At 38.8% G+C, this 27857-nt stretch overlaps 1 protein-coding gene across 2 annotated transcripts in view; it reads left to right on the top strand.

Annotated features, from left to right (window-relative positions):
* Ndufv2 (NADH:ubiquinone oxidoreductase core subunit V2) overlaps positions 1 to 27857 on the top strand; it is a 40056-nt gene that overhangs the window by 8486 nt on the left and 3713 nt on the right. Inside the window, exons 2-7 of one of the 2 annotated variants that reach the window (XM_004656844.3) lie at positions 9714 to 9779; positions 11293 to 11355; positions 11434 to 11550; positions 18641 to 18809; positions 22590 to 22699; positions 24049 to 24125. In XM_004656844.3, coding sequence (XP_004656901.1) covers positions 9714 to 9779; positions 11293 to 11355; positions 11434 to 11550; positions 18641 to 18809; positions 22590 to 22699; positions 24049 to 24125 — 602 coding nt within the window. The remainder of the gene's footprint in view (positions 1 to 9713; positions 9780 to 11292; positions 11356 to 11433; positions 11551 to 18640; positions 18810 to 22589; positions 22700 to 24048; positions 24126 to 27857) is intronic. The other variant, XM_045143727.1, reaches the window with a different exon arrangement.

Here is a 27857-nt window from a genome sequence, read left to right as displayed (position 1 = left end):
GGATGTCATTTGTTCCTTCGGTGTGCACTTCACTCTTTAAAATGAGATGTCATTGTTCTGGAGCTCACTAATTAGGCTAGACTGCCTAGCCAGGTAGTTGCCTATGTCTGCTATTGGGATTACAGGTGTACACCACTACACCAACACTTTTACTGGATCCAAGACACCAACTCAGGTTCTCTTGCTTGTGGGGCAAGCACTTCAACCCCCTTTCACTCTGCCCACTCCACTGAATGCCTTCTTTCCAACTATTTTCTCTTCTATTTTGATGTAATTGGGGTTTCCCCCTCCTATTATGCATCAGCCACCCTGAGGTTGTGTTTACTTTATATCTGGAAGACAGTATTATAAGCAGTTCTTCCCTTCCTTTGGCTCTTACATTCTTCCTGCCACCTCTTCCGAAATGGTCCCTGAGCCTTGGAGGGTATGATAGAGATGTCTCAGTGCTGAATGCTCCATTGTCCCTTTTCTACACTTTGGTGAGTTTTTGAGTCATCCCAGTGGTCACTGCCATGTGAAAAGAGAAGCTTCTGTAACTGAAAGTGAAAGTAGCATTAATATAGTGGCATAAACATAAGTATTTAGAGAGCAGTTCAGTGTGTGTAATATATCCATTTAGCCAGACAACAGTAGTAGTTTTACCACCTAGGGCTATGACTTCCCTGTCGGCTTTTCATTAGATTTTCAGTACCAGGCAGGAATTTTCTCCCGTGGAGCAGGCCTCAAGTCCAATCAGACAGCAGTTGGTTTCCCCCATCACAGACATGCCACCATTGCACCAGTTGGCACATTTGACCTGGATGACCAGCCATGAAGTTTGCAGGATCCATTGCTGCTTAATTGATAACTTTTATCCCCCAACAGGCTACATAGGTCTTTTTTAACATACTGACAGTCAACAGGGCTTCCAGCTCAGCTCCAGCTTGATTTCTCAGTGTCCTGCCGCCCAAGCATGTGGAGTCCTCAGCAATAGTCTTACCCTCTAGTTCTGGTGGGCAACCAAGAACCTTGGCAATAGCCTATAATGATTTGGGGCATCTGTGGCCTCCATGACCCACAACTCACTGGAAGGCATCCCACTCCTATTTTCAGTTGATTCTTTTTTTTTAATGTTTTATTTATTTATTTATTGGAGAGAGAACAAGAGGAAGAAGCAGATAAAGAGAAAGAGAGAATGCGCGTCCCAGGGTTTCCAGCCACTGCAGATGAACTCCAGATGTATGCACCCCCTTGTGCATCTGGCTTACATGGGTCCTGGGGAATCAAACCAGGGTCCATTGGCTTTGCAGGCAAACTTGCCTTAACCACTAAGACATTTCCCCAGCCCTTTCAGTTAATTCTTTAGGCCAGAAACTTTTGAAATCATTTAAAATCTTTTTTTTTTTTTTTTTTTTTTTTAAATTTGAGAGCAACAGAGAGAATGAGAATGGGTGCACCAGGGCCTTCAGCCACTGCAAACGAACTCCAGATGCATGTTCCACCTTGTGCATCTGGCTTATGTGGTGTGGTGGTTTGATTCAGGTGTCCCCCATAAATTTAGGTGTTCTGAATGCTAGGTTCCCAGCTGATGGAGATTTGGGAATTAACACCTCCTGGAGGCAGTTTATTGTTGGGGGCAGGCATATGGGTGTTATGGCCAGTTTCCCCTTGCCAGTGTTTGGCACACTCTCCTGTTCCTGTTGTCCACCTTATGTGGGCCAGGAGGTGATATATACCCTCTGCTCATGCCATTGGTTTCCCTGCCATCGTGGAGCATCCCCTTGAGCCTATAAGCCAAAATAAACTTTTTTTCCCCCCCCCAAAAGCTGCTCTTAGTTGGGTGATTGCTACTAGCAGTGTGAACCTGACTGCAACACGTGGGTACTGGGGAATAGAGCCTTGAACCAGGGTCCTTAGGCTTCACAAGCAAGTGCTTACCAGCTAAGCCATCTCTCCAGCCCTCATTTTCAATCTTGACTTTATAGTCAACTCTTCATTAGAGACCCATTTATTTCGTTTATGTTTATATTTATTTATTTGAGTTAGGGTCTTGCTGCCCTGGACCTTTGCTTTGTAAACCAGGCTGGCCTTGAACTTTTGGTGATCCTCCTGCCTCTGCCTCTCAAATGCTGGGATTATAGACATGTGCCACCTTCCCCAGCTTCCCATCAGCTTTTGAGATTGTTGAGGTCATTGCTTAATGAACTAATTCCTAAAGTAGTCATGATAGTAAAAAAGGTAAAAGACTGATGACTTTTAGTTTTTAAAAGCTTCAGTATATATGTAAACAGTAAAAAGTAATGTTGTCATAAATATGACACATTACAGAGCAGGTACATAAGTATGTATGTTGTGATACAAATATCTGTGTGATAGGGATAGGTGATGTATTACAGGAAAGAGATTTCTTTCTCCCGGTCCTTGGTTCCCTCCCTGGGAAGAAGTGCTACTGCCACTGGTTTCTTCTCTCTCCCCTTCCCCTAGCTCCTTGGACCTCACTATGTAAACCAAGCTGTCTTTAAATTTCCCATGATCCTCCAGCTTCAATTTCCTTAGTGCTAGGGTTACATTAGTATTATAATGCCTGCTTTGTTTTCTTTTATAATACCTATATTCTTGGAGGTATTTAAAAAAATATTTATTTATTTATTTAAGAGACAGAAAAGAGGCAGATAGAAAGAATGGGCATGCCAGGGCCTCTAGCCACTGCAAACAAACTCCAGATGCATGTGCCTTCTTGTGCATCTGGCTTACGTGGGTACTGGGGAATTGAACCGGGGTCCTTAGGCTTCATAGGCAAACGCCTTAACCAGAAGCCATTTCCCCAGCCCCCTTGGAGGTATATTTATAAAAGAGTAAATAGTATGTGAAAACTGGTACATTTCTAGATTTTATTGACATTCTTATTAAGAACTATAAAAGGGCTAAGAGTTTGTTTGCCATGTGTGCAAATTAAATTAACTAGTTAACTTGTCTCATTTCGTGAGTGCTGGCAGAAGACTTTTTGGGCCAGGGATAAAGGGTGCAGACAGCGTGAAGTTGTCATAGTGCCCCATAACACTCCAGTCCCATGAAAGTGAAATGCAGCAGCCCAGGTGAATACTGTGCATCATAGCTGAACCTTAAGTTTAGAGACCCCTAAGTGTAAGAAAGCTCACTGAACATTTGCAGGGTTGGGGGTGGGAATGTCTAGAACAATATGATGGTCTGGAGCAAAAGCTATGAATACCTTACAAGGTGTACAAAATCCCGAAATTCATAGAGGAATTTCTACCAGTGCTACTTTTTTCTCCTTTTCCACTTCCTTTAAGTGAAAAATAAATTTATTTATATGTTCATTTCAACAGAAAGGAAATAGTATTTTCAACTATCTGAAATAAAATTTCAGAATTAATGTAGATGCATATGAAAAGTAGCTATGTGCAAATGCTAGAAACTCACTAGGTTGTTTTGGTGGAGATTCTTTGATATCATTTAATAAAGTACAGTTCAACTGGCTTTAAGAATTCAGTTTAAATCCTTCTGTTACTCTGCTTTGTACTATGTCTAAGTAGATTATAATGCTTGTATAATTTTTTTAAGAGAACTTTCATTATCTTAAAACAGTCCAAGAAGAAAATACCCCTATTTTATGTATAGAAATGAAACCTTAAAAGTATTAAATGGGGATGGAGACTTAGCAGTTACAGCATTTACCTGTGAAGCCTATGGACCCAAATTTGATTTCCCAGTACCCCTATAAGCTAGATGTATATGGTGGCACATGCATGTACAGTTTGTTTGCAGTGGCTAGAGGCCCTGCTATGTGCCCCCCTCTCTCTCTCTCTCTCTCTCTCTCTCTCTCTCTCTCTCTCTCCCTCTCCCTCTCCCTCTCCCTCTCCCTCTCCCTCTCCCTCTCCCTCTCCCTCTCCCTCTCCCTCTCTCTGCCTCTTTCTCTCAAATAAATACATAAAAATAAAATATTTGGGTTGGAGAGGTGGCTTAGCGGCTAAGCGCTTGCCTGTGAAGCCTAAGGACCCCGGTTCGAGGCTCGCTTCCCCAGGTCCCATGTTAGCCAGATGCACAAGGGGGCTCACGCGTCTGGAGTTCATTTGCAGAGGCTGGAAGCCCTGGCGCGCCCATTCTTTCTCTCTCTCCCTCTATCTGTCTTTCTCTCTGTGTCTGTCGCTGTCAAATAAATAAATAAATAATTTAAAAAAATAAAATAAAATATTTAAAAAAATATTAAGTGAACCCAGGCATGATGGAACACGCCTCAGGAGGCAGAGGTAGAAGGATAACTGGGAGTTCAAGACCAGCCTGAGACTACATAATGAATTCCAGATTAGCCTGGCCTAGAGTAAGACCCTACCTCAAAATAGGGGGGGGAAAAAAGTGACTTGTGCAAGGTCATATATTAGGAAGTGACAGTGTGTTAATCTAGAACCACATCTGAGAAAAAGCAAAAGCAGAACATCTTGGGTTTTTATGTAGCTGATCTGTTTTTTCTGACCTTTCTTCTTCTGTCTTCAGTGATTGAAATTTTAAGCATTTTATTTTGGATAGAATTATATGTATCTAAACTCAACATGCATATCTAGAGTTCAGCAAGAGTGTGCATCAACAATGGATTTTCCAATATATAGCAACATACACCCAATAAACAGGTTTCAAGATTACCTCATATATATTTCTTTTCTATTTTTTTGTTTGCTTGTTTTGTTTTTCGAGTTAGGGTCTCACTCTGGTCCAGAGTGTCCTGGAATTAACTGTGTAGTCTCAGGGTATCCTTGAATTCACGGTGGTCATTAAAGGTGTGTGCCAGCATGCCCTGCTTATTTCTTTCCTTTTAAAAAATTTTTTTTTATATATATTTGCAAGTGGAGAGAGAGAGAGAGAGAAAGGACACTCCAAGGCCTCTTGCCACTGCAAACAAAGTCCAAATGCATGTACTACTTTGTGCATATGGCTTTACATGAGTACTAGGGAATTGAATCTGGGCCAACAAACAAGTGTCTTTAACTGCTGAGCCATTCTCCAGCTCTGTCTCCTATGTATTTTAAATGAAAATACATGATAGATCCTGAATTAATGAAAAAAGGATCAAAATTTTATTTAAGTATATAGCACTATTGCATTGTATTTTAACTCAGAGTTTGGTAGTGTTTCATTTGCAATATTAGAAGGTGATGGTTCATTTCGTACCTGAATTTTACTTATTTTTTTTGAGGCAGTGTCTCATCAGGCCCAAGTTGGCCTAAAATTCACTAGTGGCCAAGGATGACTTTGAATTCTTGGCCCTCCTGTGATGCTAGGATTGAACCCAGAGCTTTGTCCTGCTAGACAAGCACTCTGTCTGCCAGCTAACCTTCATCCTAAGCTTCTCAATGTTTTATCTTAAAATTTAAAAGATTTTTTTCCTTCCAGTTTGCATAGTGGTAAGTAGGAAATTTAGAAAAGAGAGAATAATATGAGTCCTTACAGTCTTTATTTTATTTAATTAATTAATTTATTTATTTTTGCTTAATTTGAATGTGTGTGCCTGCGTGTTTTTGTGTGCCAGGGGCTCATGACTGTGCAAAGGAATACCAGATTCTTTTTTTTTTTTTTTAATATTTTTTTTTGTTCAATTTTTATTTATTTATTTGAGAGTGACAGACAGAGAGAAAGACAGATAGAGGGAGAGAGAGAGAGAATGGGCGCGCCAGGGCCTCCAGCCTCTGCAAACGAACTCCAGACGCGTGCGCCCCCTTGTGCATCTGGCTAATGTGGGACCTGGGGAACCGAGCCTAGAACCGGGGTCCTTAGGCTTCACAGGCAAGCGCTTAACCGCTAAGCCATCTCTCCAGCCCGGAATACCAGATTCTTGTATCACATTTTGGGTCTGGTTTTACATGGGTGGCTGGGGAATTGAACCCAGGCCTGCAGGATTTACAAGCAAGCACCTTTAACTGCTGAGCCATCTCCTCAGCTCCAAGAGTCTTTATAATCTTAACATCACAGTAGCAATTATGAAGTTATTTATAGTGTTCCAATTTTTCATCAGTATCTATATTTAAAGTAATTGGGATGATAGTTTATGCTGGTTTCTTTTTTTAACACTTACTTGACACTTTCTGGATGTAACTGTGGCATCAATACTTTTTTCTGTGTCATTATTTTTAGGAAGTTTAACAGCTAATATTTAATACTCCAATTTGGGATTTTTGATGTTTAGAACTTCTTTTGCTGCTTGTATTTTTATAGTAAACATAATAGAAACAAAATGTTTTTATATATTTTATCCTTTTCTTTTTTTGTTTTTTCGAGGTAGGGTCTCACTCTAGCCCAGGCTGACCTGGAATTCACTATGTAGTCTCAGGTGGCCTCGAACTCACTTCAATCGTTCTACCTCTGCCTCCTGAGTGCTGGGATTAAAGGCGTGACCACCATGCCCCAGCCTCCCCCCCTTTTTTTGAGACAGGGTCTCTGCTAGCACAGGCTGGCATTGAGGTCACAACCATCTTTGCCTTTCAGCCTCCCTGGTACTGTGATTACAGGCAGGCACCAGTACCCTTGGCCATTATAATGTTCTTTAGAATAAGTTTCTAAAAGTGTTACTAGGTTAAAATATGGAAATTATTTTAGGCTTTCCATAAATCATGCTACTTTGTTTCCCTACAAGGCTTGTATGAATGTTTATCTAATGTATTAGCAAGCCCATTTCTCCCATTCTCTCAACAAAATGGAATGTCACCCTAAAAAAATAACTGCTAACATGCTAACTGGCAGTGTTATTTTGAATTGCATGCTTTTAATTACTAGTAAGTTTTTAAATGTTTATGACCTTTTTCTTTTTTTTTTTTTTTTTTTTTTGAGGCAAGCCCAACAGACTGGCCTTTTTTGTGTTTGTTTGTTTGTTTGTTTGTTTTTCTTTGAGGTAGGGTCTCATTCTAGCTTGGGCTGACCTGGAATTCACTATGTAGTCTCAGGGTGACTTCAAATTGGTAGCGATCCTCCTACCTCTGCCTCCTGGGTACTGGGATTAAAGGCATGTGCCACCAGGCCTGGCTCTGGCCTTCCTTTTACTTTCTTTTTTTTTTAATGTAAGTGTGAGAGAAAGAGAGAATTGGTGCATCAGGGCTGCACCCTCTGCAGTAGAACTCTAGATGTGTGCGCCCCCTTGTGCACATTATGCGACTCTGTGCCAGCATCACTGTGCATCTGGCTTACTTGGGACCTGGAGAGTCGAGCGTGAGCCTTAACCACTAAGCCATCTCTCCAGTGCCTTTTTCATTTTTCATGTTGATTTTATGCATTAATAATCTCTTCAGGATATTGTCCTTTTATTACCAAGTGTGTAAGATTTAAGAATCACCAACATGGAGTAAATTGAGAATATCAGAAGAAAAGGATTTGTAGAGAAAAGAACATAGGAGAACTGAGCCTAGAGGACAACCTACAAAGAGTTATTAAAATGACAGTACAATGAGTATGTTCGGGTTCAGCAGCTTCCTCTCCCCAAAAAATAAACATTAAAAAAATGTGTGTGTGTGTGTGTGTATGTGTGTGTGTGTGTGTGTGTGTGTGGCCAGTGCCACATGTGTGTGCATGTGTGTGGAGGCCAGAGTACAACTTTGGGTGTTCCTTTCAGGTGCCATCCATCCTTTTTGTTTTCAATTTTTTTGTAAACGTTCTCAAAGTGTTTGCAGTGGCTGCATTTTAAATTTAGTTTCAGTTAATATTTCAAAGCCTTATTGATTTGTGATGTTATTTGGGAACTATGATTTTAGTTTTATTTTTATCTTTGTGCAAGTTGTAGACAGTCAAGTTAGGGGTAGAGGTTACATTAAAACTTTCAAATGATAGTTTAAACTGATACTCATTTTCTCTCTACCTCTATTTATCTCTCAAGTTAGTAAATATTTTTTAAAACTTTAAAAATATATTAAAAAATAGTTTTAAAGGATACTTTGCACCTTACAGGATAAACTAAAATTTTGTATTTAATTCAAAGATTGATCCTGAAGAAGTTTGGGAGAATTTGAATGATAGTAAGACCATAAGTCCTTGAGTTTGTCAATTCTTTTTAAAATGATATATTTGAAACACAGAAAGCTGCCTCAGGGTAGAGGTGAAAATACAGTGGAAGCAAAGCCCCCTTTCTCTGATTGTACTCACCTCTCCTGATTATCCTGAAACTAATATTTTTAGCCACTTTTTTTTTTTTTTTTTTTTTTTTGAGGTAAGGTCTCACGTTAGCCTAGGCTTACCTGGAATTCACTGTGTAGTCTCAGGGTGGCCTCAAACTCACATTGATCCTCCTGCCTCTGCCTCCCGAGTGCTGGGATTAAAGACGTGTGCCTCCATGCTCAGCCTGTAACCACTATTTTTTGTACCTATGTTTTGTAACCTTTTAAAAAAAAATGATTTTTCCCCCGACATGGTGGCACACGCCTTTAATCCCAGCACTCAGGAGGCAGAGGTAGGAGGATAATGTGAGTTTGAGGCCACCCTGAAACTACATAGTGAAATTCTAGGTCAGCCTGGGCTAGAGTGAGACTCTACCTCAAAATACTTAAAAAAAAATTTTTTTTTAAAGAGGCAGATGGAGGGAGAGAGAATGGGCATGGCAGGGGCTCTAGCCTCTACAAACTCACTCCAGATGCATGCACTAACTTGTATATCTAGCTTACACGGATTCTGGGGAATCAGACCTGGGTCCTTAGGCTTATCAGGTAAGCACCTTAACTGCTAAACAATCTCTCCAGCCCCCAAAATCTTTTAAGTAGTTTTTTTCTTAATAATTAAGGCAAGTGTTCCTTGGAAATTTATTTCTTCAGCTGAATTATTATTTGGACCTATGGACAAGTAAAATATATTGTTATGTATTATTAACTCCTTTTACTTAATGTCCTTTGGTAACCATACTTGGTTTAATCTAGTGTTTTACCATTTGTGGCTCACAGAAGTCATATAAGTGGCTGGATTTTAGAATAATAGTTGAATTGTTTGCAGTGGAGTGGGCAGGAGTATGGGGAGGAACTGCAAGGAACAGAGACATGATCAAATGTCTCCAAAGCAGTTACACAACATTAGAAGTAGCTACCTGTTTGGTTAGAGTTCCTGAACTTAATTAAGAATTCAAACGTCCTGCCAGATATAATGAGACATGTCCTGAAGTCCCAGCACTAGGAAGGCTGGGGCAGGAAGAGTTCAAGGCTACCCTGTGCTATATATATAGCAAAACCCTGTCTCAAAACAGCAATAAAACTCAAAAAAAAGAATATTACCAAATGAGGATAGTGTTGACTCACTTGGACAGAGTATATGACTCATGTACAGAATAATCATTACACATTAGAGGTCTATATATTAAAAACTGGCTTGATCCAACTTGATTCAGACAAAAGTGAAAGGCAGTACGTTAATTGTCCAAATGCATGCCAGCAGAGTGTAAACAGAAAGCATATGTGTTGGGTCTAGATTGGTGCTCACATCTGGTTTGGGCTGTGATTGTGATTCTTTCACTGACTCCCTAGGAGAGTTAATAAACTGGCCTTTGGAGCTCTGTTTTGTAAGTCTTCTGAACTAGAGATGGGAAGAGGTACAGGGTAATCTCTTAAGATCTTTTGCTTTTATAACTTCTTTCTATTATTTTAAATTATTTTAATTTTAAAATTTTAATTTATTTAAAAATATTTCCTTATGAAAAAAATTTAAGGTGTGAAGCTTAAGAAGCTTTTTTTTTTTTTTTAAATAATTTTTAACTTTAGGGACGACATACAAGGAATTTGCATAAGACAGCTGCGCAGAATGGTGCTGGAGGAGCCTTATTTGTGGTAAGCATATAGAATTCTCCATAATGGGAGACAGCAATTTGAGTGAATTCACTTTAATATCCTAAAATGTTGGTGGAGTATCACACTTGCCTATAATATTCAAGGCTCTGAGTTTAACCCCCCACCCTCACCCCCAGTATTGCAAAGAAAAGAGAGGTTGAAATTTAAATATGGGCTAAAGAGATGGCTCAGCAGTTAAGGCACTTGCCTGCAAAACCTAACCACCCAAGTTCAGCTCCCCAGTACCCACATAAAACCAGATGCACAAAGTGGCATTTATATCTGGAATAGCTGAAGGCCCTGGCTCATTCTCACCCTCCCTCTCTCTTTCTCTCTGCTTGCAAATAAATAAATAAAAATATTTTTAAAATAAACTTAAATATTAGTGTTTTGGTATATACTAGCTGATATGAGGATTTAAATAGAGCTTATACTAAATTCACAACATTTCAAAAGATGTGTGGTTCTATTCTAACCTTTCAAATATAAACTGACACCCAGAATACTTGGAATAATTTGGATTTTCTTTGATGAAATTACTGTGCCCCAATCTAAATGTCAAACTTTAAGGTCTTGAAAGTCATACTGACTTGGAAACTCTAAAATGGCATTAGTAAAATTTCGAGGTTGTAGTAATGTAGTAAACACATTTCCACATATTGAAGTTGGCTTTTATATTTTTCTTTCCACAGTTTCACTCCAGGTGCATGCCTGTGGTCTCCCCAGCTTTGCAGCATGAATCAGAAAAGTTTAGATACTGTGTCTGTTTATTCTGACATGATGCAGTTTCTAGGAATTAACCCACTGTTTGAAGGAAATTTAGTAAGCGTGACGTGCATGATGATTTAGTTATTGTTAGTTTCCTGCTTTCTCAACTTTGCCTTAAAACATCAAATTAGCCACATACTTGAAACTATTGTTCAAAGTTTCCATTCTTTTTTTTTTCTTTTGGTTGATGTCCTTTAAAACTTAGCAGTGAATGTCACTTTGTTGACTCTAGAGTTTTGCGTTTAGCCTCCCAAGTTCTGAGATTCCCGGAAAAGGAAAGCCTGGTATTAGCTAGTTTCTCTTTGTAGAAAACTAGTGGGGGAACATGGTACTTTTGTACTCTTAAAAGCAGAATTTTGAGGGACAGTGTAATACCTGCTTTGGGGAAAGTGCAAACTAAGAATTTTGTGTTTTAATACCATAATTTGTAATATTTTAGTAAGTGATCTAGAATATTATTAATGAAGTTGGACAATACCTTTTTTTATTTTGGAACTACAAATATTTAAATGTCTTTAAAGGGTTGTTCTAAAATTGTAAACTTTTTAATTCTGCTAACTTAGTTAATATAACATAGTGATCAAGTATATCTCTAGTCATTCTTGCTGGAAAGATAAACCAATGTAGATAATGTGGAGGTTAAAATAGAGAGGTTGAATGATCAGTATTAGTAATAGACCGTGTCATTTACACTTTAGTGGAAATTTTGATAATTTTGGAAAACCTTTTTTTCTTGTTTTTGTAGCACAGAGATACTCCTGAGAATAACCCAGATACACCATTTGATTTCACACCAGAAAACTACAAGGTATGGCTAAATTAACAATGTAGTTTATATTTAGTGCCTTTCTGATATGTAAAACCAGGTGGTTTTCCTTTTATACAGAGGATAGAGGCAATTGTTAAGAACTACCCAGAAGGGCATAAAGCGGCAGCTGTGCTTCCGGTCCTGGATTTAGCCCAGAGGCAGAATGGATGGCTGCCCATCTCTGCTATGAACAAGGTACTCAATTCATTTTTCTTTTAGAAGAGTAGAGTGATTGTGTGTATTCACTTCCTTAGATAGAAATCACTGTGATAATCATTAGTGTTAGAATTTATATGTTTGGAGCCCTTCAGTAATTTGTATGTTTTTTGGAATGATATTTGTTTTTGTTGGTTCCTTTATACATCTCTGATTGCAGGAAATAGTGAAAGCATTGTGGTAAAAAAGGTGTTTTTTTTCTTTTTGGCAGAAATAGTCTTGATAAAAGTATAAGATTGCAAATGTATATAATTATGTGTTGAGATATTCTGATAATTAATGCAGTGTTTCAGCACTAAAATAACATGAAAAATCCAACATTAATATTTAATATTCTTACATGTTTAGCTCTAGGCTTTAACAAAAATCTATATGATTTGTGCTATTTGTGTCATTTGATTATTTCACAGTGGAATTAACCTTCAGAAGTGCTGTGAGTTAAAAAAAGATGTAAGTGACCCACTATATTCATACATGTATGAAGATTCTTTGATTTTTTTTTTTTTGAGATAAAATCTAGTTATGTAGCTCTGATTGTCCTGATATTCATTATCTAGCCTAGGTTGTCCTTGAACTTGCTGCAATTCTCCTACCTCAGCCTCTCAACTGCTTGGATTATGGGTTAAAATGACTCATATTTTTCTAATAGATTTCAGCAGGGCTATAAATTTCAAGATTACTCATTTCCTGTTAATACAATAATTACTTTACTGTGACAACACACTGTGTTATTTATAAAGTATCTTTAAAAACCAGGCCTGGAGAGATGGCTTAGTAGTTAAAGGCTTGTTTGCAAAGCCTGATGGCCAGGGTTCAGTTCCTACCCATGTAAAGCCAAATGCACAAAGTGGTATATACTTCTGGAGTTCGCTTGCAGTGGCAGGAGGCTGGTTTGTCCATACTCACTCTGTCTTCTCTGTGTCAAACAAATAAATAAAATAATTTTATAGAAACCAGTTCATTTCCAGGCATGGTGGCACACACGTCTTCAATCCCAGCACTTGGGAGGCAGAGGTGGGAGGATCACCATGAATTCTAGATCAGCTTGGAGCTACGGAGTGCATTCCAGTTAGCCTGGGTAGAGTGAGACTCTACCTCAGAAAACAAACAAAAAAGAAAAAAATTTCATTGTCAATTCATTTTGCTTTCTATTGGCCAACTATAATAGAGAGTCTAAAGATTATCCTTAGTAAATAGGAGGTATTTTTTAATAAATTTGTACACTGTTTTTAAATTCAGTGTAGACCAGGGTTTCTAAAAGTATTGCCACTTATGACTGTTTTTACTTGCAAAGTTTTTGTTACCCTGGGTATATTACTGATACATAAAATAGGTATATAAATCAAACATTTATTGATAAACATCAAAAAAGTTTAAAGCAATTTTGTGACATATATAATTTTTGCCATTTATTAAAGACTAAAAGCAAATTTATATCTAAATGAGATGAATGTGTGTATTTTTCATAAAGAAGTAAATCTTGACTAAATATTAGATGTTGCAGGACCACATTTTCAGAGTTGATAATATTTTGATTTTACAGTCGTCAGTGTTGACAGTGCTGTTTAGTACAAAGTGGAAGAAATGTGTTTACAGCCTTTTCAGAAATTCTTGGAAATTATGTCCTAATTCCAAGCCAAAATTCATTTAACAACTTTTTATGGAACTCAAATCTTCAAACAGCAAATTTTAAAATCAAGCATTCTATCACAACACAATCCAAAGATAATACTAATTTGATACATGCTGAGTAATGACAAGAAGCAAATACTGTCTTTGTTTCCCATAATTGATTGTGTTTCTGGAAGAGCAGAAAACTTTATATAATAAAACTGTAATTCATAACATGCACGAGCTGAGGTATTTTATTTTACTTTTTATTTATTTATTTTGAGAGTGACAGACAGAGAAATAGGCAGAGAGAGAGAGAGAGAGAGAGAGAGAGAGAGAGAGAGAGAGAGAGAATGGGCATGCCAGGGCCTCTAGCCACTGCAAACGAACTTCAGACACATACACCCCCTTGTGCATCTGGCTAAAGTGGGTCCTGGGGAATCGAGCCTCGAGCTGGTGTCCTTAGGCTTCACAGGCAAGCGCTTAACCGCTAAGCCATCTCTCCAGCCCAAGCTGAGGTACTTCAGACAGTGTTTATTAATGTATTCAATACTTTCTTGTTGCTGGACAAAATACCTGAGTAGAAGTAACTTAAGAAAGGAAAGGGTTTATTTTTGGCTTATAGTTTCAGGTTTAAGTTCCACATTGAGGAACTTGAGCAAAGCAAGGAATGCTTGAATGCTTAGCTAACTTGCTCCTTTTTATACAGTCCAGGACCCCAGCCGGTGCTTGGGTTGGTGTCTCCCAAAGTTAGGGTGAGTCCTCCCACCTCAACTAATCTAATATACCAAATCCTTCATAGAGCCAGGCAAGGTGGCACAGCACCTTTAATTCCAGCATTCTGGAGGCAGAGGTAGGAGGATCACTGAGTTCCAGGTCAGCCAGCCTATTATGACAGAGTGAGTTCTCCGTCAGCCAGAGCTAAAGTGTAACTGTACCTTGAAACCTGTACCCCCCCCCCGAAAAAGATATTTTTCTTTTGCTTTTTTTGGGGGGGGTTTCGAGGTAGGGTCTCACTCTAGCCTAGGCTGTCCTGGAATTCACTATGTAGTCTCAGGGTGGCCTCGAACTCTCGGTGATCCTCCTACCTCTGCCTCCCAAGTGCTGGGATTAAAGGCATGCATCACCACGCATGGCGATTTTTTTTTTTTAATTAAACAAAACCCTTCATAGAATCTGAGAGTTTTTTTCATCTTTTTATTTTGGAGGGTGGAGGGTTCGAGGTAGAGTCTCACTCTAGCTCATAGTGAATTCAGCCTGGGCTAGAGCGAGGAGGAGGAAAACAAGCAGATAAAGAGAATGACATGTCAGGGCCTTCGTAGCCACTGCAAACAAATTCCTGATGCATGCACCACCTTGTGCATCTGGCTTATGCCGTTATTGGGGAATCAAATTTGGGCCCTTCAGCTTAGCAGGCAAGTGCCTTAAACATTAAGCCATCTCTCCAGCCCAGGATCAGAAATTGTTCCCCCCATGGTAATCCTAAGTCCTGTCTAATTGACAACCATCACGGTTAGTGTTGGGAGCAGCACAGTGCAGTGTGTGCTATGTGTTCAGACTCAAGGCTGCAGTCAAATCCCATGATGCAACATGGGCAAATACTACTACAAACACCTTGGCTTCATTATGCATTTGAATTTGAATTTGAATTAAATTTTGGTGATTGCATGTTCCAAAACCTTTTAATTTTTTTAAAAATTTATTTATTTGAGAGAGTCGAGAGAGAGAGAGAGAATGGGCGCACCGGGGCCTCCAGCCACCGCAAATGAGCTCCAGATGCATGTATCACCTTGTGCCTCTGGCTTACTTAGGTACTGGGGAATCAAGTCTTAAACTGGGGTCCTTAGGTTTCACAGGCAAGTGCTTAACCACCCACCAAGCCATCTCTCCAACCCCCTTTAGTACTTTTTATTTATTTATTATTGATATTTTAGAAATCTTTTACTGTTGCCAAAATTTTCACAACCTGTGCATTCAGTTACAACCCCATATGCGGTCACAACACACAATTTAAGAAACTGGGATACAGATTATTTCTAAATAATGATCTAGGTATATATTTCTTCTTGGTGGGATTAAAGGTGTGCACCACCACACTGGCTCCACAGTTTTGTTTTTAATAATGTAAATGTATTAGAAGTATTGAGTGATGAATTTAGTACAGCAAAATAGAAGTAATTGGTATGAGAGCTTTTAAAACATTGTCCAATTCAGAGTTGGATGCCTAGGGTGTAGGGGAGACAGAAAATACATTCCAAAGAACAGAATCAAGATTCTTTCCACTTTACATTTGAAACTTTATTTTAATGTTTTTGTCTCCCAGTCTGAGAAATACCAATAAAAAGCCAAGAAGCTCATTTACTCACTACAGCTTTTAACAGTCACTGATGTGCAGTGAAATGTCTAGCAGAATTACTTAATAATTGTTTTATGTCAGCATAGATAAATTTTTAAATGCTCTTGCTTTTTTTTTTTTTTTTTTTGGTTTTTCGAGGTAGGGTCTTACTCCAGCCCAGGCTGACCTGGAATTCACTGTGGACTCTCAGGGTGGCCTCGAACTCAAGGCAATCCTCCTACCTTTGCCTCCCGAGTGCTGGTATCAAAGGCATGCGCCACCACGCCCAGCTTGCTCTTGCATTTAAAAAAAAAATTTTAAAACAAGTATTTTCTACCAGATTCCTTGATGTGAGGAGTTAGAGATGTCTTGGCTGGCCTTTAAGATCCAGCTGTTTAAAAAAGTATTGTGATATGAAATAGTGGTAGTATTCTGGATTATTCTGGAGAGAAGTATAAGTATTCACCTATGGTTGTAGAAATAAACTGACTGCATATCTAAATGTATGGCTATAAACAAATTGGCTAATAATAATTCTCAGTTCTATCTTTTCTCTGTTAGCTTACTGTTCAAATGCACCACACATCATCATTATTATCATTTTTCCCCCTCTCTAATGCTAGGGATTGAAACCATGGTTTTGGGCATGCTAGGCAAGTGCTCTATCACTAAACTATATCCCCAACCCACTTCAGGCTTTTTGGAAAAATCAGTGAAAGGCTAAAAAATGAAAAATTCAAAATGTTTTCCTTTATTGGGATTGTGAATATGAAATGATTATTTCAATTTTTTTAATTGACAGCTTCCATAATTATAAATAAACATGATAATTCCCTCCCCACCTCAACTTTTCCCCTCACAAATCCATAGTCTGTCATATCCCCTCCAACTCACATACAAATCTAAACATTATAACTAGGATCCACATATGACAGAGAACATGCACTGTTTAGCTTTCTGGGCCTGTGTTACCTCATTAAGTATAATCCTTTCCAAATCCATCCATTTCCCTGCAAATTTCACTATTTTATTTTTCTTTACTATTGAATAGAACTCCATTGTATAAATGTACCACATGTTCATTATCCATTTATCAGTTGAGGGACATCTAGGCTGGTTCCATTTTGTAGCTATTATGATAGAGTCAGAGTAAAAATGGTTGAGGAAGTATCTCTAAGGTAGTGAGTAGAGTCTTTAGTACATATGCTAATGAGTGGTATAGCTGGTTCATATGGTGAATCTATTTAGCTGTCTCAGGAACCTCCACAGTGATTTCCACAATGGCTGTACTAGGTTACTATCCCAGCAACAGTATAGGTCTGTTTTCCACACTGTGTAGTCTTGGTGGCCTTGAACTCATGGCAATCTTCCTACCTCTGCCTCCCAAGTGCTGGGATCAAAGGCATGTGCCCCCATGCCCAGCTTTCATTTGTTTTGTTTTGTTTTCTTTTTTTTTTTTTTGGTTTTTCGAGGTAGGGTCTCACTGTAGCCAAGGCTGACCTGGAATTCACTATATAGTCTCAGGGTGGCCTGGAACTCCCTGCAATCTCATTTGTTTTCTTGATGATAGGCATTCTGACAGGAGGGAGATGGAATCTCAAAGTAGTTTTAATTTGCATTTTCCTGATGGGTAAGGAAGTAGAACATATTTTTAGATGTTTATAGGCCATCTGTATTTCTCCTTTGGAAAACTTAATTTAGTTCCATAGCCCATTTTTTGATTTGGGTTGTTTGATTTCTTATTATTTAGGTTTTTCTGAGTTCCTTGTATATCAAAATGTTATTAAAGTATTTTTATTGGGCTGGAGAGCTCAGCAGTTAAGGCACTTACCTGCAAAGCCTAACAACCCAAGTTTGATTGTCTCATATCCAAGTAAAGCCAGATGCACAAAGTGACACATGCATCTGGAGTTCATTTGTGGTGGCTAGAAGCCCTGGTGTGCCCAGTGTCTTATCTCTCTCTGTGTGTGCAAATAAATAAATATTTTAAAAACATTTGGGGGCTGGAGACATGACTCAGTGGTTAGAGCATTTGCCTGCAAAGCTTAGCATAGCGATTTGGGTCTGATTTTCCAGTGCCCATCTGGCTTTTGCCAGATGCACAAAGTGGCATTTATATCTGGAGTTCCTTTGCAGTGGTTTGAGGCTCTGTAGCACCTATTCTATTTTGTTTCTCTTCTGTCTTTCTCTGCTTGCAATCAATCAATCTTATATGTATATATTTGAGAGACAGAGAAAGAGGCAGACAGTGAGTGAGTGACTATGGGCTCACCAGAGCTTCCTTCCCCTAAAAACTCCAGATACATGCCAAGTTTGTGTATCTGGCTTTCCATGAGTACTGGGGAGTCAAACCCAGGTCATTAGGCTTTGCAGGCAAGTGCCTTTAATCACTGAGAAATCTCTCCAGTCCTCGTTATGAAAATTTTGCCATTTAGACTATTTAAATTACAACATAGATAAGCTGAAGTAAAGTAGAAATCCATTGTGCTTTGAGATTTAGAGAAAGTACTCTTCGGGAATGTGAGAAGGGTGTGTGGAAGCAGGTGCTCCGAGGTTTGCATGGCATAAGTATAAGGTGGGTGTCAAATTTGAAGGCCTTCAGATTAGGCTGCGTAGTATCTAGGCCCAGCTAAGCTACTTGTTCACAGATAGCCATACCGAAAAGAAGAAGAGCCAGGTGTGGTGGCACATACTTTTAATCCCAGCACTTGGGAGGCACAGGTAGGAGGATTGCCATGAGTTCGAGGCCACCCTGAGACTACAGAGTAAATTCCAGGTCAACCTGTGTTAGAGTGAGACCCTACCTCAAAAAACTAAATAATAATAATAATAATAATAATAATAAAAGAAGAAAAGGCCTAATGAAATAATTATCAAATACAAGAATTGTTTTCTGCTCAACTGTTTTGTTTATATCAAGTTGAGGCAATATCGAAATTATGCCTGTTTTCTTTTCATAAATTTGTTTTTAATAGTGGGAAACCTATTGGAATTCTTGTTGAATGGGAAGCTTAAAAGAGTGAGTGAGTGTGAGAGCATTTAGAATAGACTCTACTATTTAGAGTTGGATACATTAAACCTCAGTTAATAAACAGTATAATTTACAGTGTTCTACTATCTTAGGTTGCAGAAGTCTTACAAGTACCTCCAATGAGAGTGTATGAAGTAGCGACTTTTTACACAATGTATAATCGGAAGCCAGTTGGAAAGTATCACATTCAGGTCTGCACTACTACACCTTGCATGCTTCGGAACTCTGACAGTATACTGGAGACCATTCAGCAAAAGCTTGGTATGGAATACATTATGTTTAGTGCTTTTACGAAATAAAAAAGAATTAACACAGGGCTGGAGAGTTGGCTCAGTGGTTAAGGTGCTTGCCTGCAGAGCCTAAATGAACCTAGGTTTGATTCCTCAGTACCCATGTAATGCCAGATGCACAAAGTGGTGTATCCATCTGGAGTTCATTTGCAGTGCCTGGAGGCCCTGGTGTGCTCTCTTCCCCCCTCTCTCTCTGCTTGCAATTAAATAAAAATATATTTTTTAAAAAGGAATTAATATAGTGAGGTGATGCACATATGTAATCCCAGAACTCAGAAACAGGAGGATCTCCTAGTTACAATCCCACCTGGGCTACATAGTAAGAACCTGTCTGAATAGTGCCCTTCCCACCCACCCCCAGGTAGAATTGTCTTCCTAGGTTTAACATATTTTCCACCCAGGTTTTCCAAGTTCTGTTTTTTTACTGGATTTGTACTTCCCTGTTAATTTTTTGTGTTATTTGCTTAAGAATTTTTCTTGTATTTTTGCCTTTTCAATTTTATTTTATTTTTATTTTTTTGAGGTAGGATCTCGCTGTAGCCCAGGCTGACCTGGAATTCACTATGTAGTCTCAGGATAGCCTCGAACTCACAGTGATCCTACTACCTCTGCCTACTAGGTGCCGGGATTTATTGATTGATTGGTGGGGGAGAATATGAGTGGGTACCCCAAGGCCTCCTGCCACTGCAAGGAAACTCCAAATAAATGTGCCACTTTGTGCATCTAATTTTACATGGGCACTTGGGAATTAAGACCAGGCCAGCAGGCTTTGTAAGAAAGTACCTTTTACCACTGAACTATTTCCCCAATCCACCATTTTAATTTTCAGTATGTTTGTAAAGCTTTTAGGACTTTGAAGCTTTTCACTGTTTAGAAAAAATGCTTATTTCATGTTACCATGTAGTCCATTAGAAAATTTATGTATTGTTCCAAAGAAGCTGTGAAATAAATAATAGCATAGGAAAACTGTTTATAATTTTTTTTTTCGGTGATTTTGAGATTGGGTCTCACTCTAGCCCAAGCTGGCCTGAAACTCACAGTGATCCTCTTACCTCTGCCTCCCAAGTGCTGGGTTTAAAAGTATGTGCCACCATGTTCAGCCCTTGACTTTATTTTGAGACATGGTCTCACTAAGTTGTCCAGACTTCCCTTGAATTTGTAATCTTCTTGCCTCAGTCTCCTGAAAGTAGCTGGAATTATAGGACTGTATCATCAGACCTGGCTTTTAAAAAAATATTTTAGGACTGGAGAGATGGCTTAGCTGTTAAGCGCTTGCCTGTGAAGCCTAAGGATCCCTGTTCAAGGCTCGGTTCCCTAGGTCCCACGTTAGCCAGATGCACAAGGGGGCACACGCGTCTGGAGTTCGTTTGCAGAGGCTGGAAGCCCTGGCGCGCCCTTTCTCTCTCTCTCTATCTGTCTTTCTCCCTGTGTCTATCGCTCTCAAATAAATAAATAAATAAATAATTTTTTTAAAAAGTTAAAAAAAATAAAAAAATATTTTATTTTTATTTATTTATTTGAGAGAGAGAGAATGAGAATGGGTGTGCCAGCCCCTCCAGCCATTGCAGACAAACTCCAGATGTATGCAGTGTCTTGTTCATCTGGCATACATGGGTACTGGGGAATGAAACCAAGGTTCTTTGGCTTAGCAGCCAAGCTAAACCATCTTTCCAGCCTTTGTTTTAAGTGTGAGTTTTTGCATGTTGCAAATGTATGTGAGCAGTACTGAAGTGTAAAAAGCAGAAAGCTCATATTGGCTCCAAATCCCATCATCAAGGTATAAATTCTGATAACTGTTTGGTATATTAGATTTTTTTTTCTTGGTTTTTCAAAGTAGGGTCTCCCTCTAGCCCAGGGTGACCTGGAATTCAGGGGTTCCTCAAACTTATAGCCTCTGCCTCTACCTCTATCCTCTTGTCTCCCAAGTGCTAGGATTAAAGGCATGCACCATCATGCCCAGCTATTTGGTATATTAGATTTTATATGCACCATTCCTGGGTTACACATTACCATGTTTTGCCAAAATGCCTTCTCTTAAGTATATTAGACTACTATTTATTTATTTATTATTTGAGAGAGGGAGAAGAAGAGACAGAGAATGGGCATGCCAGAGCCTCTAGCCACTGCAAGCAAACTTCAGACAAATGTGCCACCTTTTGCATCTGATTTATGTGGGTACTAGGGAATTGAACCTGGGTCCTTAGACTTCGTAGGCAAGTGCCTTAACCACTAAGCCATCTCTCTAGACCAAGATAACACTCTTTTTTCCTTGCCTCTTTAATAATTTTTGACAGAATTTTCTGAATTTTTGCCAATCTGTGATGTGGTTGATATTAGTGGCCCAGTCCCCCCCCCCCACCCCCACCATCCCAGGTAGGGTCTCACTCTAGTCCAGGCTGACCTGGAATTCACTATGGAATCTCAGGGTGGCCTCAAACTCATGACGATCCCCCTACCTCTGCCTCCTGAGTGCTGGGATTAATAGTGTGTGCCACCATGCCATGGCCTTGAACTCTAGGTCATCCTCCTACCTCTGCCTCCCTAGTGCTGAGATTAAAGGTGTGAGCCACCACACCCAGCTGTTTTTATTGATTTTTAAAGGAACAAGTCCATTGAAGAAATAGTTGAAGACAGGCATAGTGGCTTTTGTTTATAATCTCAGCGTTCAGGAGGCTGAGTAAGGAAAATTGCCATGAATTTGAGGCCAAGCCTGGGCTACAGAATGGGGGTTTTTAATCCCAGCACTTGGGAGGCAGAGTTAGGAGGGTCACTGTGAATTTGAGGCCAACCTGGGACTATAGAGTGAGTTTCAGGTTAGCTTGGGCTAGAGTGAGACCCTACTACAAAAAAAAAAAACAAAACAGAAAAGGGAGAGAAGAAAAAAGGAAAGATGTTAACACTAGTCTTTTATCATGTTATATCACAATTTTTCTCGGAGACAAGGACTCACTTTTAGCTGAACTTGTCTCTGCTGCTCAAATGCTGTGGTTACAGGTGTGCACCACCGTGGCCAGCTTTTCTTTTAAAATATTTATTTATTTATTTTAGTTTATTTTTGTTGTGTTTATTTATTTGAGAGACAGAGAAAGAGGTAGATAGAGAATGGGTGTGCTAAGGCTATAGCCACTACAGATGAACCCCAAATGCATATACCAAATACCAGATGCATGTGCCACCTTGTACATCTGGTTTACATGGGTACTGGAGAATCAAACCTGAGTCCTTAGGCTTCACAGGCAAGCATCTTAACCACTAAGCCATCTCTCCAGCCCAATATTTATTTTCAAGAATATAGAAATGTGCTAGTGCCTCCAGTGGCTGCAAATGAACTCCAGATGCATACACCTTTGTATCTGGCTTTGTGTAGGTACTGAGGAATCAAACCCAAGCCATCAGGCTTTGCAAGCAAGTCTTTTGAACTACTGAGTCATCTCTCCAGCCCTTCTTGGTTTATGTTGTTGTTGTTGTTTTTGTTTTTTGAGGTAGGGTGTTGCTATAGCCTAGGCTGACCTGGAATTCACTATGTAGTCTCAGGGTGGCCTCGAACTCATGGTGATCCTCCTACCTCTGCTTCCTAAGTGCTGGGACTAAAGGCATGTGTCACCACGCCCAGTCTTTGTTTTCTTTTTAAAAGAATTTGTAGATACCTATGGAATATATTGTGGATTTTTTGTTGTTGTTGTTTGTTTCCTTAAACCAAATTGTTGTTAAGCTATAACCTTGTGCTTACAGTGACCATTTGTGTTTTTAGGAATAAAAGTTGGAGAAACTACACCTGATAAACTTTTCACACTTATAGAGGTCGAATGCTTAGGAGCCTGTGTAAATGCACCAATGGTTCAAATAAATGACAACTACTATGTGAGTACTTTAACTTCATATAAGCTAAAGTTCTGTAAAGTATCATATTTGAAATATTTGATTTCATGTCATATATGTTGGTTTCTGAATTATCCATTAAGGGGAAACATTAATATGAATGTCTTGAAGGCTTAAAAATGATTTTTAAACATTTTGTATTTTTTTCCAGAAGATGACAGATTTTAAAGACTTTAATTATGACAAATTTAATCATTTACTTATAGAGAAAATAACCCTAGTGTAGAAATCAAGACTTACTAGCAACACTTGACCACATTTCCTTAGATGTTACTGTTTTGTATTTTAGAAATTTTGAAGTTCTTTGCCTTTGACCTATAAGGGTTTTGCTTAGAGACATTCTTAATCCACTTGCCTAGTTAGCATTTTTCAATTGTTTGCCCTTAATTATATCCTGGTTTCTATTTGTGCTATTTATGTTGGTTTATATTTCTTAGAAATTTTTTTGTGGAAACTCTCTGAGGTTTGTATTTAAACAGCTTTATTCAAGAATGGATTTGCTTTACTTCTCTCTTGCTTCTGGAAGTATAATATCTCCCTCAACCCCGCCAGAAAAAAAGCCCTTATCCTTTCCTCAATGCAAAAGGTTAAAAGATTCCAGACTAGAAATTTTCCTTGGAGGGTTTCATTTCTAGTTTATTCTTATGTAAAAGTTATAACTTTTAGGGATCTTTGTGTGGTTTTAGACATTTTTATGCTGGTTATAGGGTCTTGTCCCTCTAAACCTAAAGCCAAATTTGCTTGGTGTTCCACTTGCCTCCCTGAGTTTTTAAGCCTCTGGTATTTATTTTTTGAATTGGAAATAGTCAGGGCTAATAAGGCTTGTTATTCTAGGCTATGGGCATAGGTGTCTGAAGTAGTACCCCCCCCCCACTTAGTAGTAGTTAGATCTTTTGATTAGGGATAGATATTAGATATTTACTTATAAGGTACTACAACTATTGGTGCTAGTTACTTTTAGAAGTGTTTTTTCAAAGATAACAGGTTTTTTTTTTTTTTTTTCCAAAGAGATGCATTTGTTCAGCTTGTATTTTGGTGCAAATTCAACAGATTTATAAGTAATGAAACTTCAGGAGGCTCTAACATTACTAGCTAGTAAATGAGTGGTAGGAGAGGACTCACGTGGATGTTGCACTGCAAGCACACTTTGTATTGCCTCTTCAACTAAAGCTCTTGCTGCATGTTACATTATATATTAGTTATTCAACTGTTGCCACCTTGGTAACTATCTTGAGTGGAGACTGACAAGCAACCAAATGGCTTTAGGGATTTATACAGATTTTTCAGCAGTAAGGAGTTATTTTATGGACAATTGCAATTTTTTTCCCTAGGAGGATCTAACACCAAAGGATATCGAAGAAATTATTGATGAGCTCAAAGCTGGCAAAACCCCAAAACCTGGGCCAAGGTATACTTGTATTTATATAAGTTAAATTTTAATGGCTTAACCTATATTGAATTAATATTTCATATAACCTTAATTTTTAAAACCTTATACTGTTACATTCATAGGAGCTAACTAGAATTTGGATAATATCTAAATGTGTCACTGACAGCAAGATTTTTATTGTTGTTGTTTAGAATCCATTAGATAATCACTTGTATCCTACTTGAATATTTATAGAATAGTAAAACCTACTACAAATAGAAACTTATTCTGTTCTTTAAAAATTTATGCTTTTCCTATTTCTACCTAAAGATCCAATTCTAGGGGAGGGGGAGATGGCTTAGTAGTTGGAAGCTCTTGCTTAGAAGGCTTGCAAGCTCAGGTTCAATTCCTAAGCCACCCACATAAGCCAAACACAGATAGTGGCACAAGCATCTGCTGTACATTTGCAATGGCAAGAGCCCATAGTACAAAAAAAAATTTTTTTAATCAATCCAGTTACAAATTTTGAATCATTACAAGTTAATTTTACTACTTCTTCCAAGTAATTGCTGTTCAGTTTCTCGAAATAGCTATTTTGTCTTCTCCATATCTTGTCAGATTAAATATCTACAATCTTTCATTAGTTTTCCTTATGTAACATGGATTGGTCTCCCTCTGTGGGATTTCTAGTTGGATTGTGGCTTCATTATGATACTTAAAGCTAATCACACACAGTCATACTTTACATAATGGCATTTTAATTAACACAGACTACATACACAATGGTGGTTCCATAAGATTATAATAGAGCTGAAAATTTCTTCTATTAATGCTATTACTTTTTGAGACATGATCTTACTGTATAGTCTAGTATGGCCTCAAACTTTGCATCAATGCTGCTTTAGCCTCCCCAGTGCTAGGATTACAAATATAAGCCACCATGCCTGGCTTGAAAAATACTTCTTAATACACACACACACACACACACACACACACACACACACACACACACACACCTTGAGATTTAGATACAAAAATTTGACATTTTGTTAAAATCCCCTATTGTGTTCAATGTAGCTAATGTACAATGTGTAGGCTAGGATCAGTCACTGGTACTATGTACCAAGGTATTTTAGATGATCTGTTTGTTTAAGTTCACTCTATGATGTTTGTACGATGACAGAATTTCCCAGTAGTGTATTTTGTAGAACATTTCCTCATTGTTAAGTAACACACGGCTGTACTTGAGATATTACTGAGCAATGCAAAGCATTGTGAAACTGCCTCCTTTGTTCTAGATATACTTGTAATAATGCAGCCTAATTACAAGTCTTATTTTCAGGTAAATTACATGACTAATTGCACTTACAGTCAATCTATAACTTTTTCAGTTTATTCACTCTATCCAGATTGCTCTCTTCCTATACTTGTGTTATACTACTTTTAGTTATGCACTCGAACGTTTCCTTTTTTTGTTGTTGTTTGTTTGTTTTGAGGTAGAGTTTCATCCTAGCTCAGGCTGACCTAGAATTCACTATGTAGTCTCAGGGTGGCCTTGAACTCATGCTGGTCCTCCTACCTCTGCCTCCCGAGTGCTGGGACTAAAGGCATGTGCCACCACGCCCAGGGCTGAACATTTACCTTTTTTTTTTTTGTTTGTTTGTTTTTGAGGTAGAGTCTCACTCTGGTCCAGGCTGACCTGGAATTCACTATGTAGTCTCAGGATGGCCTCAAACTCAGGGTGATCCTCCCACCTCTGCTCCTAAGTGCTGGGATTAAAGTCGTGCACCACCACGCCCGCCTTTGAACATTTATTTTTAAACAAACTGTTATTCTAAAGTTAAGTTACTTAAAAGCTCTTTATTTAAAATTAAAAAAAAAAACTATTTGCATGTGTGTGCAAACACACATGTACATACAGCAGAGTTTCTTGCCACTGCAATGAATGCCTGTGAAGATTTACTTGGATGGCTAGAGAATTAAAACTGAGCTGCCAGGCCATATTTTATTTATTTAAGAGAGAGGAGGACAGAGAAAGAGAATGGGCATACTAGGGCCTCCAGTCACTGCAAATGAACTCCAGATGTATGTGCCACCTTGTGCAGCTGGCTTAGGTAGGTACTAGAGAATTGAACCTGGGTTCTTAGGTTTCACAGGCAAGTGCCTTTACCACTAAGCCTCAGAGTTCTCTTTTAGTACAAGCTTCTGCATATATCACACACATATTCTACACATATATGCCAAACACATACAACACCGGGGGGGGGGAATTCTTCCTAGTTTTTATTATAAACAACAGTTTCCTGAAGTCAAATTGCAAACTCAGAGGGTACAGAGTGTTTCCATAATTTTGCTTTATATAAGTACACATCCATTATTCTTGCTAATAACCCAATTTGGTGAGAAAGGAGGTAATTACTAGATGTTTAGTAAACACTAGTGGCCCTTATAACTTCTTTCAAGTAACCTATACTACTTTGAACATCCAGAGCCTGTATAGTTGTACTTTCTTAAAGAAGCTTGCAGTCATTCTCTTCCTTGTTCCTATTTTTCTTAAGCCACACTTGCTGTTTCAGGGGGTAAAATGTTTTTATTGTGAAAAAAAAAAAATCATTCTCCTTCATGGAGATAATGAAGTTAAACATTTTGTATCTTTCTGAGCCAGTGGTCCTAGATGTCCTATATCATCTTCTTCCTTTTTTAAAAAAACTTTTGTTTGAACTGAGGATTGAGCTCAGGGCAACCACTGTTACCACTAGTCATTCTTACTCTTTTTTTTTTTTTTTTTTTTTTTTTGATTTTCAAGGTAAGGTCTTACTCTAGTCCAGGCTGACCTGGAGTTCACTGTGTAGTCTCAGGGTGGCCTTGAACTCACAGTGATCCTCCCACCTCTGCCTCCCAAGTGCTGGGACTAAAGGCATACGCCACCACACTCAGCTTCCTCTTACTCGTTCTTGATTCAGACATTGACTTTCAGATACCACACTATCATACCCCCTTCTGCATTTCAGTGTTACACATAAGCCTCAGATCCCTTAGGACTCTGACTGCTTTTTAAAAAAAAAATTTTTGTTAATTTTTATTTATTTATTTGAGTGTGACAGAGAGAGAAAGAGACACACACAGAGAGAGAGAGAGAGAGAGAGAATGGGTGCACCAGGGCTTCCAGCCACTGCTAACAAACTCCAGACACATGCGCCCCCTTGTGCATCTGGCTAACGTGGGTCCTGAGGAATCGAGCCTCGAACCGGGGTCCTTAGGCTTCACAGGCAAGCGTTTAAGCGCTAAGCCATCTCTCCAGCCCCTGACTGCTTCTAAATATGGTTGTGACTTCTATATTTGCTGTCTTATACTCATAACATGTGTGTGCATGTATGTATTCCCAAGAACTAAACCCAGGGTCTCCTTCATGTTAACAGGTGCTCTACCATTTAGTTATAACCCCAGCCCTCTTTATACTTTGAAAAACATACTGTTTATGAGAATGAGAAGGGGGAGAGAAAAAAGGCATACCACAGTCTTTTGCCACTGCAAACAGAACTCCAGACACATGCCACTTTGTGAGTTGTAGGTCTGGCTTTATGTGGGTACTGGGTTACCAAACTCAGGCTGGCAGATTTTGCAAGCAAGTGCCTTTAACTGCTGAGACATCTCTCCAGCCCCTCTTTACTTTTTGAGATAAGGTTTCAGTAAGTTACTTTTGCTACCCTTGAACTTGCAATCTTCTTGCCTTGGCCTATTTAGTAGTGGGGATTACAGGTCTACACCACT

The sequence above is a fragment of the Jaculus jaculus genome, chromosome 2 (assembly GCF_020740685.1).
Source record: "Jaculus jaculus isolate mJacJac1 chromosome 2, mJacJac1.mat.Y.cur, whole genome shotgun sequence".
Classification (NCBI taxonomy): domain Eukaryota; kingdom Metazoa; phylum Chordata; class Mammalia; order Rodentia; family Dipodidae; genus Jaculus; species Jaculus jaculus.
Note: the sequence above shows the minus strand (reverse complement) of the source record. Positions and strands in the feature narration are given on the sequence as shown.